Source organism: Cygnus olor, chromosome 2, assembly GCF_009769625.2.
Source record: "Cygnus olor isolate bCygOlo1 chromosome 2, bCygOlo1.pri.v2, whole genome shotgun sequence".
NCBI classification, from domain to species: Eukaryota; Metazoa; Chordata; class Aves; order Anseriformes; family Anatidae; genus Cygnus; species Cygnus olor.
In genome coordinates, this window is record NC_049170.1 from 84,867,735 (window position 1) to 84,886,836 (window position 19,102).

The 19,102-nt window shown below is 41.3% G+C and overlaps 1 protein-coding gene across 2 annotated transcripts in view; it reads right to left on the reverse strand.

Annotated features, from left to right (window-relative positions):
- The window catches only part of MARCHF6 (membrane associated ring-CH-type finger 6), a 49,106-nt gene extending 43,182 nt beyond the window's left edge, over window positions 1-5,924 (reverse strand). The window contains exons 1-3 of one of the 2 annotated variants that reach the window (XM_040548212.1): window positions 5,840-5,924; window positions 1,935-2,031; window positions 990-1,063 (exon numbers count right to left, since the gene is read on the reverse strand). In XM_040548212.1, the coding sequence (XP_040404146.1) occupies window positions 990-1,063; window positions 1,935-2,031; window positions 5,840-5,858 (190 nt within the window). In that variant the 5' untranslated portion in view covers window positions 5,859-5,924. Of the gene's footprint in view, window positions 1-989; window positions 1,064-1,934; window positions 2,035-5,839 lie in introns of both variants that reach the window. The other variant, XM_040548210.1, reaches the window with a different exon arrangement.
- Window positions 5,925-19,102: the final 13,178 nt, after the last annotated feature.

Below are 19,102 nucleotides of genomic sequence, written 5' to 3' on the forward strand. Positions count from 1 at the left end.
AGCAACCAGTGCGTGACACAGGAAGATAAATAAACCCTTGCTAAAGGCTGAATGAGGAGGATCCTTTTAACTGGGACCAGCCGCACTGAAAGGGAGCTTTTATTTTGATTGTACCAAACGCCTAAAATACTCAAACCTCAACATCTTTCCCAGCTCAAGACTGCTTTTACAGTGCAGATACTGGTCAGTCAAAAAAAAATATATATACATCTGCACTGTGAAGAGCCAAGTTCAGCAGTTGTAAAGAATAAAATGGCACAAATGAGCTTAATGAGAAAAATATGTAACATACACAAGAATCACTTTACCTGTTCAACAGTTAATAAGTTGGCAATACTAAATAATGAGCCTAGCCTGTCACAAGGCTAAAAGGCCCCGCTGAGTTCTACCATTGTTGGTCAAAATATAATTAAGAATCCTATTGGGAACTATTAAGAGATGTAGTCATTTTGATGACTAATGTATTCAGCTGAATCTAACATAACAGGTGATGTAACACTGGGTAAATACTGCATCTTGAGTGCAATGCAAGTGGAGTAATTATTGTTTACATTATCTGCCAAAACCATTTGAAGTGAAACTGACAGAAGTCATGAAGCAGTGTTCCAGGCAGACAGTTCAAAGGTAACTGAAAGCTGTGTTTCAAATCTGAATTTTGCTGTGATTTCACCTCAACATTCAGAGGTCCAAACACTCAAATTTATCAATAAAGCTGAAAACACACCATACACTGTAATGCTGACTACAGAAGAATGGGACTGAGGCAGTCAGGAAAGGTATGAAAAAAAGACTTCTATTATGGCTCACATAACATTATGAAAGCATCATATTACTTAAACAGTCTGCAATAATAAGAGCTGCAATTCAAACAAGAATTCAGAAATTAAACAATTACTTTGGATCTAGCATGCTGAATGAAAAGACCTCACAAATACTAAGAGAAAAAGAAATGAAGTTCTGAAAAAACAGAACCAGTCAAACATACTTACTTGGTGTGAAAGCAAATCTGTGCTTACATAATTCACAGTACTCTTTTCTGCTGTGTTTAAGCCACTGAACTAAGCTGCAACAAAAAGTGATCCCATTAATACATGCTATCGCATCTCTCCCCTTTCCCCTTCATTACAAAACCCACACCAATTCTCTACTCCCAAACATAAAGAATACTGGTATTATCAAGGAGGACTTAAACTAGCATGCTTATTAAGTCCACTTAGGCCACAGAAGTTTCAAAAGTGAAAAAGATGAGCTGACTATGAGTAACAATGACACGTCTTCAATTACATAACTTACACAAAGAACGTACATCGTCAGTAATGTATGTCATTGAAAAGGCTGACAACTCAGAGCATGTATCCTCACACGGACACCAATCCTTAAATATTTCAAGATATGACATACATACACATACACATGATGAAGATTTTACACCACTGTATTTGTGAAAGAATGACTAGTAAAATACAATCAAAAAGAGAGTGTGCGTATATATGTGTGTTATAGACCAGAATTAGTTTTTATTTTAGCATTTTATTATTTCCCTAACTGAACGTAGACCTCAAAATTTTGTTCATTTTATTTTTTGGTATGAGGTTAGGTATTCTTTTTCATTCAGAATTATAAGCAGATAGAAAAAAAACTGCATACCGATTTGCCTGCTTTTAGTTTTCTACGGGTGTGTGAGCAGAACTGTAGTCTGAAACACATGTAACTATTAATACTTCCTTTTTGCATACAGTTACTAAATTCTTTGTGAACTATAGTGAACCATCATGTTAAAAAACAAAAACACCACACTTTAAAACTAATGTGCTTTTTCTCCGAAAATCGGCTTTTCTTACTAGTTAACACGAAGGCTTAGGAAGTACCGTTTTTAGAAATATGTTAATACATTTCATTAAAAAAATGATCAAACAAAAAAAGACGGAACTTACCATTCCTGGTGAATAAATTTAATACTGCCAGTACACACACATGGATGATACAGCGGTTTCTCAGGCGTTCCTTCAGACCGACAGACTCTGCATATATCTGCTGAGCAGGACATAAAGCTTATTATTCTTCTGCTTAAAGAACTCACATTTACATAACAAATTATACACTACAGAAATGTTGCCATGTAGCAAGATGAAGCCTAAGTAACTTAAAGTGAAAAAGGCTGGAAGATAGATTTCATCTGGTAGAAGACATGAAGACTCAGAGACCACCAGAAAAAAAAAACAACACACAAAACAGGAACATTATCTCCCTGATCATTTCATTAAAACAAAACAAAACAAACAAAACCATATAATAAGGCAGTGTGTTTTTAAGATTTCAAGCATATACACACTAATATGTAGATATGCAAAGAGTACCCCTACATAAAAACAGAAATTAATAATAAAATATCTGAAACAACGTCTAGATTGGTAAGGATAATCCCCCTGCAAGTGGCTATAAATGGAATTATTCCATTCTGAAGTTTGAGTTTTGAACAAGTTAAACAGAGGCTGAGCAGAAGAGATTTACCAATGACTAACAATTACTTAAGACATTTACCACTATTGAACCTCTTTGATGAAAGGAAAAGAAAACCAAACATAATGAACGTGAATAGGTATTTTGTAAGTTTGTTACTTAAGTTGAGTAAGGCCACCACAAGCACATTCAGCACCACATTGGTGCTGCTACAAGCAGGCACAAGGAGTACTTCCACCAGAGCCGTACCAAGCAACGTCACGCTGCAGCAAACACCACGAACCCCCAGTTTCCCCCAAGAAGCAAAGGATTCCTTTTTCTTGCAGAGGGTGCTTCCAGGTGACTGCCCACGGCAGCTCTCTCCAGCTTACGGCCAGGGTAGAACCTCTAGCTGCTGCAGCCCCACCTTCCTCCAGCACTCTTAACAGGGCTACTTCCCCATGGCAGGTTGACAACTCACAGGTTGAGCAGCCTTGTAAAGGGTCAGGCCAGCACTAGGGCCAGCACCCTACACACGACGGGGCAGGTGGAAAATGTGGGAACCAGCAGCTACACTGGTTAAACTGGTGTGAAATTGCTGCCTTAAGGATGCTCTCTGACAGCACAGAAAGCAATTTAAAGCATATTGCCTGACAGACCCCCAGAGCTCTCTGAACCCACCCATTAATGGTCCATTGGCTTTCTCAGCAAAAACTGCTGGGAAGAACAGAGCTTTCTTTGCTGAAAATAGATGAATTCTTTATTAGGGAAAGGATTTCCTTCTTCTGTTAGCTTACTAAAGTAAGTTAAGACTACATTTTAGGTTTTCAAAGGATACGGGAACTTCTAGATATTCCCACTTGTTTCATAAATCCAAATAAGCACAAAAGAAGTAACAATCTGGACTGTTAAGCAACACAACTTCAAATCAACAAACCCTGCTGAGGGTCAATGTGTAAAACTACATCTTACAACCCCTGTACCGTCACTTTCAGAGAAATTTCCAGTGTGTAACAGATGCTGTTTTTCTACTTGCACACACACTTGGCATCCTGTTAGTCATGTATGCGTTCAGGAAACAATGACCTTGGGTAATACAGTTCTTTTTTGAGAACATTTCTCTGCCCATCACATTTCTCTAATGAAATGCTCACCACTGTAATACCCAAAACTGAAGATCAGGCTATTTAGCAAAAAAATGATTTAGCTAGAAGGAACAAGGGGTACCTGTTATCAGCAGACATTGCTATCTGGTGCTGTCAGGCACTACAGAGGATCAGCTCCCACATCAAGCTCAAGGCAAAGAAGCTTCCCTTTAGGTCTGCCCATTACTATCCTCAACTGCCTCTCTTTTCTGAACTCTTACCATCCAGTTAGTTTTCTACTAACTCTACAATACAGCTCAGTCAACCATCAATCCTACCAGAAACCCAAGGGCCATCGTCAATGGACCAATATAATCATTAACAGGCTACCAACAGTTACAAAAAGTCCACTGGAAACATACAGCAGAAGTTGGGGCTCTGCCACACAATAAAGAGCCTGGCTTTCCTTTTCCTTAAGTCACGAAGTCTTTTCGGCTGCTGGTGTTTAAAGCTTTCTAATCTTGGGAAGTCTCTCTGGTGTTTTGGCAAGTGCTATGAAATTCTATTAGTGGGAATTGAAGTTTGAAACTCCAGCAGAAGTCACCGTGTTCTAGCAGTATTTATGGACAGTGAGTGTGAAGCCTACATACTTTCTATACTACTATTTTTGAGCTTTTGAGGGTAACACTGACAAGAGCATAATATAAAACTTAAGGTGTTATATACAGTAATAATAAGTGCATATACTAAATATATTAAAAAAAAGAAAAAAAGAGAGAAGTCTAAACTCCAAGTGCAGGGCACAGCACTAAGGTTTGATTAACGAAGACAATGCCCTAAAATGTAACTAACAACCCCGCTCTGTTCTCTCTTCCTGGTCTCACCGCCGGTCACCAGATTATGTCCTGCAGAAGCACATGCGATCAAAGGCTACCACATTTAACAGCCTGTTACAAATAATCAACTACCTTTTTTGGCTTAAGTCCACCGAGACACATTTACAAACTACTGGAACGGTGGGAACTCAACTCGTCCTTTCTGAGAATCCACTTCACAGTTTGCTATAAACCAAGTTTTCTGGACGACTAGATGCCAAATACACAAAATCTCCACAGTCACTTTGTTAATTTAATCAGTTCATGTAACTGTAGGACTACAGAAGCTCAAGAGTTGCAGCAGTTTTAGAAGTTGTTAGATTTTAAGCACACAAATATTTTGATAAACCACCCGTTTCCACAAATACTAAGTTTGTCTACAGCGTGACCCAATGGACATTCTGCAAAAGCATTGACTTACTTCATCCACTGTGTTTTCCCAGCTGTTTACCTGTCAATTCTCTCAAGTTGGAAAACCAAGTGACACTAAGTAAAAAGCTACATTGAAAACGGTGCCTCATCAACTGAAACCAAGATGCTAATTTTTCCCTTGGAACTGTCCGGCTACCACAATGCGTATTTATAGTTATTGCTTGAGATGGCAAGCAGAGCTCATGCACTGCTAAGAAGCATAGCGCAGATCCTTTATTTGTTTTGGTTTATTATGAAAGTTCTGCACTGCCAGCTCGAACCGCACAGTTCCTCAACATCAGCTGGACTGAAGAAATGTAACACTTGATTTCAAGTCAAGCAATGTCCCCAAAACGGAAACTACACATTAAAAACACGTCACTGCAATCTTTTTGACAACTTTTTCAACGTGATGTACTCATCTCTTGTAAAAGAGAGAGGGAACCACCTGGGCTCCTGCATCGCTTTGTATTTTGGGTTTTCCGAGCAGGTTTTTGAGCAGTTAACTAGCTAACAGCGGCGTTAACCTTGGCAGAAACAACTAGCAAAATAATAAAGGCACGGCAGCAAGGGGCTGCTGACATGATTCCGACCGGGGCACTAACTCACACACCCGCCAAGCTGCGGGGCCAGCTCCGGCGGGGCCCGGCGCGTGTTTCGGGTCATTCCGTGCCCCGAGGCCCCTCACGGCCCCGGTGCCGAGCCGTGCCGAGCCGAGCCGCTCCCGCAGCGCCCCCCGGCCCCGCACCGGCGGCGCATACAGTTACAGTTACATAAGGGCAGCACGCCGCTCCCCCCCCCCCCCCCCCCGCCCGCCGCCATTTCGCGTCGCGCCCCCCGCAGCCACCGGGCACGGGCACGGAGCCGGGAGGGGGGGGCGGGAGCCCCGTCAGCACCCCCCCGCTCGCTGCCGGTCCCGGGGCCGGGCCGCCTGCCCTCCTCCCGATCCCCTTCACCCCCTTGGCTCTGCCCGGCTGGCGGTGCGGGCGGCGGGGAGCGCTGCGGAGAAGGCGGCGGGGATCGCGGTACCTTCTTCGGCGGTCTCCATCTTGTGCGGCTGACGCAGCGCCGGCCGGCCGGGTGGCGTGACCCGCGGCGGGCGGGGCGCGGCAGCGAGGCGGCGCGGGTAGAGCGCCGCGCTGAGCCGTGCCGTGCCGCCTAGGCGGGCTGGAGGACTCGAGGGCGGAAGGCCTGCGCCGCTCTCGGAGTGCTAAAATGCACAAAAATTCACAAAAAGTCCCCCAGATTCAGGGAAATGTGAAGGAGTGGGGTGGGTCTCCGGTAGTGAATAATTAAAGCACTTCAATATAATACACGTGTCCAATTTAGGTCTTCCTTCTGGCCTCCCTCTGGGAAAGGCAGGGGGAAAAACTCCCACTCAAAACTGAAAATCACTTTATTTTACAAGCTTATTTTCATCCTCTCCTACTTATAACTGAAAATCAGTTTATTTTAAAAGCTCATTTTCATCCCAACAACTCATCCTGGCATATTAAAAAAGCGCCACTGTGGTACTGTAGAAACAACAGCATATTCAAATTGTCTGTACAGGAACGCTTGATGAAAAAAACACAGAAAACCAAACCCAAACCAAACCACACCAAGACACAGGGCAGTCCAGTTTCCACCTTCACTTGTGATTCCGACTGTATGGCTTCCAAACGTGCAACCTTTGTTGTTACTCACTTGCAATAAATACAAATTAAATGTCATCTACAAGTCCCTGAATTACCATTCACATTTAAAGACCATGGCAAAATGTGTGTGTGTAATTCTCCATAATTAACACATGTAATTCTCCATAATTAATGTACGTAATTCTCCCAGTTTCAGTCTTTTAAGGTAGAGTGTTTTAAAATCAGATAAAAACTTTTGAAATGAGTAGCTAGCTCATGGTGCCAGGGAAGAATTTTATTCCTGTCTTTATCTATCTATTCAGCCTTTTAAACTACCTACCATCACATTTATACCATCTGCTCAGCAGTTGGAAAGAATTAATCCCCCAAATTTGTTCTTACCATGTGGTTCAGTATGGGCTACACAATAGTTTACTGGTAAACATGAGTTGAAGGCAGCCCATTATAATTTAAACAGAATAGAAGAAAAATAAGTATTTTATTGTAAATTAAACTAAATCTCTCTGAACCTTCTGTGTATTTTTGATGAACATATTATTAATATGTGTCTATCCAGTAATATGTTGCCTGTTCTTCACCTGAGCAATACATACAGGTTACCTAATTTTTAATTTTTCATAGAGAGGGGGATGTTAGGAGACTGTTATTTGCTTTTTAGTGTCATCAACGTCAAGAATTAGTGTCAACAGGCTCTGAACAAACATACTGAAAAAAATAAAATATCTGCTTCAAATAAGTTATAATCTGAGTAACAGAGAAAATGGGGAAATTTTATAGGTGGAAACCTAAGATAGTGATAGTTGTAATCCTGAATCACAGAAGGTCATGGCAAAAGGAAAGACATATTTAGAATGAGTGGGAGGAGTGGAAAAAGAATTATTTTGAACATGGTCCTATTTTGGCAAAGCACTTACGTTTTGTGACATTTAAATGCTTAGAAAATATATTGTCTATTTTCAAATGCTCTCTGAAGAAAATACAAAATGAAAATTGAAAAATTGAAACCACACAGCATTTGTACTGTAACATTTCCATCTTTTCTCCAATTTTAAAATAACTTAATGGAAATGATTCCCTTAACGTTTTTAGAGTTGTTTTGAAAGTTTGCAGTATTGAAAAAGCCAAACAGTGGAAGCTAATGCTTTCAGTTTGCTTCAGCTGAACATTTCAAAACCCATTTATTTTCTTAATCAGCTTTAAAAAAAAAAATTGAAATCTTGTCCACTATTTCTGTTTTAAATCACAGCTCCACTCACTGAAGGTTCTCATTTGGAGGTGGCAGCAGCTTAACTTCCAGTGTGCTGTCCTAGTTCTTTTCCATAGATGTCCACCCGACTCACCACAAATATGGCTCAGTGTGATATAAGCAGCAAGTTACAAAAATGTGGAAAACATGATGGATTATTTTAAAGAAAACCGAGTGGATTCTAGTTTATCTTAATAAATCAGGCAGCATCTGAGGTGAATAGGTATCTGGTTCCTGAGCACCTTACCAACCACCATGAGGGAGATCTAGAAAGAGTCCCCATGGCAGGGGAGAAGCTGTTAAGTTAAAAGTAGAGCAAGCACTCTGATATACAGCATAAAGTACGTCCTACAGAAAGTTACCATGACAAAATCAGAGAGTAAAAAGTTCTGTGAACTACTAAGACACTTGGTAAAAATAATTGCCACCATGGATCTTCCTGGTGCACTGCAGAGTCTTTTGAAGGACACATGTCCTGATGACTGGCCATTTGGCCACAATAACTCATAAAACTGCATCTACTCAGCAGGTGTCTGCTGTGCCAGAGAATTCCTGACAGGGAAATGGAGGGAAGTAGTCTTACATGTACTGCACATGCAATAGCGTTTACTGCTACATCAGGAGGATTGCTCAGGTTGTTGGATTAGCGTTTGAAGCTGGTTCTGAAGCCTCTGTATGGACCAATGTGCTTCCCTTCAGCTGGTGCTTGCTTCATGCTGAACCCAGGCTATAAGTAGTAGCTACCTGAGGTAGCAAACTTCCTGCATGAAAATGTGACTTTAGTTTCATGTTTTGCATATATTCTATAAAATGCATAACAGAAATGCACCCACCATAAATTTAGGGATGAACATACTGGCCTAGCACCATCAGACACAGCTGTGATGTAGGCTCCAGATCTGCTTATTTTAGAAAATATTTCAGAGGGGACACTTGGCTATGAGGTTTGTTTTATGGATTATTAAAAATAAAACCAAGAAAGAAATGATGCTAACTACTGTTTTCAGTGAGAGATGATGATTTTCTAGGGTGTAAAAAAACTGACCTAAAATGATGTTACAGGATAAATCTCTGTTGAACAGGTCTGACTGAGAGAAAACTCAAGGCTGGTCATCTATGTCTTGGTTTCAAGGAGCTAGATAATACTTGGATGACTGACAGATATCCATTTCCACGTATTAAAGAGGTATTTGCAGAACTTGATTCTTCTGAAAATCTGCAGAATGCACATCACCAAATTGCGTAGCTGAGGTGCAGAAGAGATCTTTTCACATGTATTTGTTACAGTGGATTTTCCATGTAAAACAGGCCCTATCAACTTGATTGGGACCTCACTGTCGTGCCTAGTGTGGAGCCAATGGCTATTATTAACCTACCTAGGATTCAGAGTTCTGCAGGTGTTGTTGTTCTGCAAAGGACTCTCAACTTCAAAAAATGGCCTGTATTTGTCTTCCAGAATATCCCTTTCCTACCAACAGGAGTATCATTTAAGGCATATGCTTCTATACCTTACACACTCACATCAGTCTTATGTGAACCTTTTAGATAGTTCGATATGTGTGTCATTAGATTAGAACAATGATTTTTATTTTTTATTTTTGTATACTTCTCCTTGTTCCCCTTGATAATAGGGGGTGTTGTGTGAAATGTGTTACGTGTCAAGTGATTGCTTAAAAGTCCTTCTGAGGATGTTGGCTCTCCTATCTTTAATAATCTGTGAAGATATCATTACAGATGACATCAGGTAGGGTTTATCCTCAGAATTTAGCAGGAGCAATCTTATTTTGCCAGAGACCTCTTTCTTGACCATCTGGTGTGGATGTTTTTGGAGGTTAGGCCTACCAGCCAACTTAAATTGAAGTTAAAACCACATTTAAAGCTGTGAGTGTTGCCAAAACAAGAACGTGTCTATTATGGAGAACGACCTTCATTCTACCCACATAGTCACTATAGATAGTTTTTACAAAGACACCTGTGTTACTGCTTCTGCTTCTCCTGCAGTGAGTAGGAGGGAAATATGGAAGGGCTTAGATTTCTAATGACTTGTCATTACTTTTTCTCAAACATATGTAGCAAGAAGAAACAGGGTGAGGGTTGTCTTGGCCAGGGAAAAGTGAGCTGTAGTCCAAACGTCAGAGTTATTACAGGTTGATCAGTCAATGGCCTCTGTTTTATGAGGTCATCTGATTTCTGTATCTTTCCTTTCACTGTAGTTTCCACAGTGAGAATTTGGACATAATAGCTAGCTTTGGTTTCTTTCCTTAAGGCAATAATTTATTGTGTATATTGCCTTTCCTGTAGGATTGGCAAACATAGTGAAGAAACCTCTTTAATGCTTTTGATGTCTAAACAGGAGAACAAAGTGCTTGTCTCAGTGAGGTAGATTTTCAGTTGGATGACTGATATGGAAAATCAAACATTCAAAACTAAATTTTCTTGGTTCTTTGTGGATCAATTAAATATTTTGATTTACAAGTTTTTGAATGCAGTCATGATGTAGATGGGCCTCCGCCAGGACCTCAGCCTAAAGGAGGAGTCATCTCACAAAGATGCTGATACACACAGAAATGGCAGTGCTTGGTATTTCTTTCTCACAGACTTGTCCTCAGATGATCTGACGAATTGAGCAGTTCAGCCCAGCACCCTTGTTCAGCTCCTGAGAACAAGCCTATTTGGAAACTATCCTTTTCAAAACAGGAAGGCTCCCTACTTTAGTGTATAGTTTATCCCTACATTAAAAGTAGGAGTCCTTTGAAAGCCTGTATTTTTCTGTTTCATTATTAGCTGATGCCTGAGTACACAAATTGCTATCAGAAACCTGTACAAGATTTTTCTAGTTGATATTCTTATATACAGGGTGGGTATGGGGTTTTCCTTCTCTTTCATGTCTTTCCTGGATCCTCAAGATTGATTCCCTTCCCTCATTATTTTCTCTATCACTGATCTTCTTCCAGGAAGAAAGAAAATATACCGGGGTCCTACAATGCAGCAGTGTGAGAACAGTCAGCAGCTATAGAGATGCAAAATATGGTAGAAAGGATTACAGTGAAGAGCATGGCCAAGATGAGTGTAGAGAGTGGGGAAATGTGTGTGTACAGGGAACTGGGAGATGAGAGGCTAGAAGAGAGTCTGGAAGAAGTCCAGAATTGGTTTTAAGGGGAGGTCCTTGATGCATAGAAAAAGGCAAGTGTCACAGCCATCTTCAAGGCCAAGAAGTAGAGTTGAGGGAACTGCAGGTCAGTCAACCTAACTTCAGTCCACAGGAAGGCTATGGAACAAATTTCCCTGCAAACCACTTCCAAGTATGTGAATGACAAAAAGTTGCTTGGGCCAGTGTGGATTTATCAAGGGTAAATCAAGTTTGACCACCCTGATTTCCTTCTGTAATGAGATAACTGGACAATTGGCTCTGAGGATGAGAGGGGAGCAGTGGAGCATGTCTGCCTTGCAATTAGGAAGGGCTTCAACATGGCCTCCAATAACATCTTTGTAGCCAGACTGGGGAGAGATGTAAAGAGGGGTGACTACAAGGTGGTTGAAAAAAAGGCTGGACTACTAGGCTGTAAGGGTTGTGACGGTGGTACAGCGTTCAGCAGGCAACCAGTTGGTAGTGGTGTCTCTCAGAGATTTATTCTGAGCCACACAGCAGAGCACTGTGGGCACCAGGACAAACAGTGCCTGTGCCCAGCTATGTGAATGCCCCCTTTCTGGGTCCCAGGGGTAGCTGTGATGAGCTGTTCAGAGGGCTTGGCTTGTCTGGGATTCAAATCCAGCTCCTCGAGCTTTCTAGAAGAGCCAAGAAAGACCCTTGTCTTCCTTGGGAGCTAGACTGTCCTATGCTCTGCTTTTGTTCAGGCTCCCTGTGAGGACAGAAGAGCAAGCAGTCAGCCTGAGACAAGTGCTTACCTTGTGCCAGGAGAGCAAGATGAATGGCAAAGCCTGGGGAATGTTGTGAGGGACATCAGAAGAAAGCACGAAGCAGAAGGGTACCATGCCCTGTAGGAAATGGGGGCTCTGTCCGGCCCACTTTTAATAGATACATGAGTATCTTTGGCCACTGCTTTACTTCTGTAGGCTGAGGGTTAGGGGCATATTGGAATTTCTTCTTTTAACAGGAGGCCAGAGCCCAGGATGTTAATGGTTATGATTCCCAGAGGGATGGTCAGAGCAGCCTTGTATGCACAAGCAGTGGGAGGGAGCCAAACTGTTGCTTCGGGATGCGCAGGGTCCAGCCCACCACAAAGCCAGCACAACACAAATGGCTCTGGAGAAGATGATAGTATGGGCATATGCTCTGCTGTTGATCTCGGCATGGCGAAAATGTGGTGAAAGCCTCATGGCTACTGGGGCCTGCAGCCGAACGGCAGGATGGTGGGCAGAGCTAGTGAGGTGAAGGTGCTGTGCGGGTGCCACAAGAGGGCACCTCTGTGTCAGCCCAAGGAGGTGGCTTAGGGACTTTGAGTAGAAGCTTACCAGGGAGACAGGAACCCCTCTGGGGCCTACAATGGGCCAGCCAGGCAGGGAGCCTGGGAGCACGGTGTTATGAACCAGAAAGACCTGAGGAGTCAGGGCTTCCTCCATGAGCACCTGGGCAGAGGCCTCCGCCTCTGCTCAGCTGTGGGAAGTGTCCCTTGTCACTCCGCTCTGGGTGACGTGGGGACAACCTGCCTGTAGTTTCTGTCCTTGCCCAAGGTTTCTAACCTTGATGAGGGCTCAGGTAGGAGTGAGTCACTGTCATGCCAATGCCAGATTTTCCACTTCTCAGTGGATTTCTGGTTTAAATCTAGGAAATTCCATGCAAAATGCTACCTGGTGAAGTGCTGTCTCAGCAGTGTCAAGCAGTCAAAAGTCAGGAGGAAGGCTTTCGTTGCCCATAGGCAAAGAGGCATGGGACAGAGACAGGCAAGTGCAGGCACTCTAGCACTGACACAGCAAATGCTTTCATGCCAAGAGCCTGTTGTGTGGATCTGGTCGTAATGAATGAGATCTTGTCTGGCAGCACGTCCGCACAGTCCTACTTTTCAGCGTGCATGTGTGGACTGATGTGTTCTCACTAGCAGCCTTTACCTTGCCATTACAGGAGGAAATCCAAGTAGGTCAAGGGAGAAGGGATCCAGAGCTATCTATTTTGTCTGAGCAATGAGGATCTGTAAATGTAGCTGAATTGGAAGTCTGTGCAGCAAAGAGAGCTTGCGATTGGCTTTCTGCTTTAGATTTTGTCACTATAGTCAAAATATGGATTTTGATAATGTATGCTTATGTTATGTATGTTGAAGTATTTATGTTAATATATCTTCCATGATTAAATCAGCAATGTTCTTGGACCTGCAGTATACTTTGGATTGGCTTGTAAATTTTGGATGTAAGATCACTACTAGGTCATTCATCATGACCAAAAAAGGGTTGAATTTACTTTGTCACTGAAAGAAACAAGAAGAAAGACTTCAAAGAGATCTTTCTGGTTTTGAAAACCCATATTTATAATACGCAGAACAACAAACCATTTCCTAAAACATAACTACAGGTCAATGACTTTTCCATCTATTTTTCCATCACAGTTCCCTTGTGTACTATATTCCAGTTGCTATATTAATCTCTGTCAACTTCTCAAAGGTATTTACTAATCTTCTGCACTTTATTATCACATGTAATCACAGGCATTCTATAAGATTCTTTGCCTACTCATTCTCACTTAATTAACATGACCATTCTTTAATGAAAGTTGGAAGCTGACACCTGCATGTCCATCCTAAACACTGTACTTACAAAATTGCCATATGTATTTAGTGTTGTGCTCCATAGACAAATCAAACTCCTCCATGGAGCCCAGGACGTAAAGTGAGTTGGGCCTCAAGAAAGTGCAGTGCATTGTAAGATGGGGGCCAAAACCGGCTTGGCTCTTCAGAGCTTGGTTTGAGCTTGGCTTCTTCTTCAGCATCTCATTCATGTTCTTTTTAAAATCTGGATACAAGCTGGAAAACAAAACAAACCAACAACCAAAACAACAACAACAACAACAACAACTTTTTTGTTTGTTTCCAAATTATCTCCGAAAAAAAAAGTATTTTTTCCTCTTTTAAATTTGCATTTAATTTAAATGGAGAGGCATTCAGTACAAGAGAAAAGAAAGGTATGGTTGTGGTGAGGAGATTAGAATTGTTGGCTTTCATTTGCTTTTGGAAGATCACAAAAAGAAGAGTTCCTCAAAAAGATACCCTATCTAAAGAATATGAAGAATTCCTAACAGCCTTTGAAGCATGCAGATTCACTGGGAGGTTTCCAGGAGTAAGCAGCATGACAGCCGATAGTTCAGCTGACTAGAAAATGAACATAAACACATCAGAAATTTCTCTGAACTGTACCCAGGTGAAATGTGCAGAATCTAGTTTGCATTTAGGGAAACCATTTTTTTTCCCAGACTTCACAAAACCTTTTTACCCCATCAAAGCAGAAAACTTAAAACAGGCTTTTTAACAAACATATTATAAGAGTATCTTGTGTGCTAATGAAGAGTCTTAATTACAAATGCCAAGGCAGGATGCTTGTTTAATTTCTGACTTTCTATTTGCATAATTCACAAGTTCACTGAGGAATGTGCAATTTCATTGCTGTTCTTCTGAGTCATGCCATGCTTACTGTTTGCTCTCAGCTCACATAATTTGTAGTTGTGCCTGGGAGTTTGTTTAGGTCTCAAAGCTCCTAAGTTTAAAAATACTGGCATTTATGTCTTTTCTTAGAGGAAAGAACTTGTTGTGATTTTCGCATAATATATAGAAATGGTTGTGGTAGATAAACTATATGTTGTTGTTGTTGTTTTTAACACTGAGGAGTAGAAATGAGCTGGCTATAATCTTTTTTTTAGGATAAATGTATATTGTCATAAGAATCCACATGACCAAATTCAGTTTTGATGCCACTTTTGAAGAAATTTTCAGGGAAGAGATCAGCAGCAGACACTGATTTCTGCTTAAAACCAGAGAGGGAGGGAGTGTTGTAATAGCTAATAGTATATGTACATCGTTCTGGAACAAAAGGAATGAGGCTTCTGGTTCCCACTCACTTGAATATATATATATAAATTTATATATATATAAATATATATATATATATGTATAGGTATATATATATATGTATAGGGAAGATATCTCGGAGAAGATAGAGGGTAACAAATAGTCGTGTGGGTATGGCAGTCCACACATGAATGAACATAGAAGAAGGAGTAGCTTAGACAAGAATCTCTAACCTAGTATATTTATGTAAATCTTCAGGGCCAGATTGTGAGCATATGTCTTATATAGAAAGTCCTGGGTCCTTTCAGAATGGTTCTACACAAGACTTCCTCCCACAAAGTTATTCCCATCTCCTTTATATCCAAGTTTCATTTCTTGAATGGACGTTCAGGAAAATGCTATCTCATTAATGTTAATCTGTTTCTCTCTCATGAGAGAGAGTACATGATCCAGAGATACACAAGGAATTCCTTCTGGGGAGAAAATGGCTAATTTCCCTTTTTTCCCCTCCCCTGGAGTGGAAACTAGCCCGGAGATCATCCACACCCTGGAGAACTCATTCATTGTTTATATCCAGGCTGGTGGGAAGGTTTGCACCAGCACGAGAAGAAAGCCACTGTGGTCTGTGGCAAGCTGTGATTTCACTCAAAAACATGTATCTCAGCTCCCCAGGCAAGCCTCCAAGCAAGCCAAGAGACCAGGGGAAGCTAATATGTTGTGATGCGTACTGTTGGTCTCTTTGAAGACAAGCAGGTGACTGGAAATTTGATGCCAGCTTGGTGGGGATGAGTTTCAGGTTGTTTTCTTTTTTTCCTACTGAACCAGGAGAACAGGCTGTAATGAACAGACGAGCTTGGCCTGATGTCTGAGCTGCAGCACAAGACCAGACTCTGGAAGGGGCCTGATGTATTGTAGCTGCTCTGTCAGATACAGGCAAGCCACTGTGGGAAGAAAAGGAAAATCAAAAGGCCTGAGACAGGAATCTTGCAAAGGATTAAGGTGGACCTAAGCATTTTGCTTCTCAGCTTTTTGAAATCTCTTTATAGGTCTATCAGGCACCTGAGGTCCTTTTGTTTCAGTCCTTTTTGCCGACATGTGGTGGCATAAAGCATGCAGTGGGCTAGCGCCTCCACTGCCTGGGACCTTTCTTCTGAGACCTTCCATTCAGTATTTACTTCAGCATATGCTAAGGGACTTTAAGAAATTTAGTATGTTGAACTTGCACAGACTGTCAAACAGGTCCACTCCCAGCACAAACTCAACAATTTACAGGCCTGCACTGAAATGTAATTTTTTTATACTAGTCCAAAGTTCATTATTTTGCTTAAAAAGAAAAAAAGTAAGAACAGGTGCTCTCTGCAAATGTATTTATTAAAGTGCCTTGGTTACTCTGAATTGATTTATGTATGGTAATTATCTCGTAATGTAATTAGAAGGCCTCATACTTGCTTTCCTTTAACTTGCTGCTTTGATGGTGCATATGGGCGTCTGTATTGCTGCGTGGGATACAGTCCAAAGCTGTATGGATTCTGGCCAAGATTACTAATGTGGAGACAAGTTTGGAAAACAGAAGTTTAACGACAAGCAGACACAAGAAGAAGTTTTTTTTCCTGTCATTCTGTTTTAATTTTGGAGTTTAAAACACTGATTTAGTATAGTAATTTTTTTTTTTTTCCCAGAATTTATTGCTACCAGTGATGGTAGCAAACATTTCCCCTTTTTTGAATTAGGGAAAAAACTCTGAATCTCTGAATGTTCATCTAGAAGAAAGATAGTTTATGGGGGGTCATATGTAAGCAGAAATTTTGGGAACTTCTACATTTCAAAAAGGATCTCCTGGAAAATCTCTCTCAATCCAATCAAACTGTTCAAGTGCACAATGGGAGTTTACAGAGAAGCCAGATTTCTACTCATGATAGTTCCCTCTTCTGAAAAGTGCAGTAAAATCTACTGGCACAAGGTGCAGCTTTTAATCCAAGGCATTTTGTTTATATTGAAGACCAAAATTGTGTTTGTATCTCAGTGCAAACACAGCCACAATTACAGGCAAACAAAACGACCCCCTTCCAGCTGATTAACCCCAGAAAGTTCCTGAAATATAAAATGAACAGTAGACGAGTTTTGTTTAAGGAGAGAACTCGTACCAAGAAATTTTAAAAAGGAAAAGGAAAAGGAAAAGGAAAAGGAAAAGGAAAAGGAAAAGGAAAAGGAAAAGGAAAAGGAAAAGGAAAAGGAAAAGGAAAAGGAAAAGGAAAAGAACTCGTGCCCTGGACCAAACTAGACCAAATATAAGCATTTTTAAATTGTCATTTTATGGGGATGATTCTACATACAAAATCCAGCTTCCAATAATTAAATATGTGGCATTAATTCATCCTTGAAGGTAGTAGTCCTAAAGCTGGATAACTGAAAGAAAAAGAACTTTTCAGTCATTTCTGGATTCTGATTTTTTGCAGTTTTAGAGAAGAAGACAAAATGTTTGGTAAGAAAAAATAATGGACATATTCTTATGTCATGCAAAAAACAGATGTTTAGGTTTTAGAGAGGGAAATGATCCTGTATTCCATTCAATTATCCATGTAATCTTAATTCTCTTGTCTAGCTCATGTATCTATTTATAGCATTCCATGCAATAATGCTTCTGCTTCTGATCGTGGGTACCAATTTTGGAGTAATTGCTCCAAAATTTACTATTTTTCCTATATCTTTCTATTAATATTCATTATTATTAACATTTAGAATTATGTGCCTTGTACTGAAATTCCATTAGAAGTGTTTTTTAATAAAATGGTGAGCTGTTGAATAATCTAGAAACACCTGGACAGCATTAGGTAATTTTGATACACCTCCATGCATGTCATCGTCAACATTAAATTAGTTTTCTTTTTATTGCTTTGGCAAAATTAAACTTAACACTCCACCTTTTTTTCTGTAAAGCTCAGAAGATACACCCTCCGAGATCCCACAAGCTCTTTCCTCAAAAGCTAAATATTCACCATTTATTTTAGGTAAAAATTAATCCAGGAGAGGCACGAGAAACCCTACACGCCAACAAGGACATGAGGAAAACAAATACTTACAATGATTTTTTGCAGATCATCCTTCTGTGCCTGGGGTCAGTGAAGTACTTTTGATTTTAAGGAGAAAAGGAGTTGTATGGTCTGAGAGCTGACACAGGGCTACCCAAAAGGAAGGTGGGACGCTTGGAGGGATGCTCAAAGGGACAACAAGATCGGACATCACAAGCCCCCCTCCAGCCTGTGTCCTGGTGCTACATTTCTTCACTCGTGAGCCTTTTGCTCTCTGGTCTGAGGCTGGACTCAGACCCCTTACTGGTGTTGCCGTTGTCCCTGCAGCACGGATCCCTTCTGAGCCCTACCCCTCCATTCCTCTCCGCTCTCCCTTCCTCCAAGCCTCTCCACCAGCTCCTCCGTTTGGCAGCTCCCACGAGGTGCCCTCAGCAGCAGCAACCCCACCACGAGCGCCGCCGTCCCCCTTCCCTTGCCTGCAGCTTCTGCGGGCTGAGGCTGCGAGCAGAACATCACTCATCACAGGCGCTTTGAACAGGGCTTTCACATCGTAAATATAGCGTTTGTGATGATTTCAGCTTTCTGACAACTCTGTTGCTACCAGCAGCACTCCAAATACTGCACCAGGTGAAGGTAAACGGGGCAGGTTTAAGCCTGTACATTGGTCTCTCCACTGGACTCTTTCACTTCTGCACTAGATGCCAGCAGAGTACTTGCCTTTCTGTGTTTTTATGTATCACTAGTTACCTGTGAGAGCGTATCTGTCTACTTTGCCTCGGGACAGCAGGCTTGCATGTCCTAGGATCTTGTTTCTTATGTTAACATACAGCTAAAAATGCAGCTGACAGCTGTGAGGTTTTGCTTTGGGGTTTTATTCCACACCCATTTCTGTAAAACCAGGAGGAGTATTAGTGCAAACCTTCAGGATAAAACCAAACCAAACCAAACCAAACCAAGCAGCAAAAGAAGATAAGCATTGTGTGCTTCAGGTGAAGGAGAAATTTGACCACTCCGACCCTCAAAGATCTCTCTTTTTTTTTTTTTTTTCTTTTTTTCTTCCCCTGGAAATCCCTAAAAACAGAGTTATTTACAGCAGGTTTAAAAAATAAATTTGTAAGTTGCTTGAGACTATAGGAAATGCATCTGTACAATGAACTCCACAATCCCAAGCCCATTACAGAGATGATTCCATCCTGTGGGGAAAGAGATGGTTTCTGCAAGTCTGGGAGATCTGAATGACGTAGGGTTTGCAGGTCAAACAATCACAGTGTGCAGGCGAGGGCATGTGTTACATCAGAGCTAGTCCTTTGGTCTCCTTTCAGCCTAGCCACCCTCAAAGAGATGCTGGGCAGAAAGACAGGATTTACAAT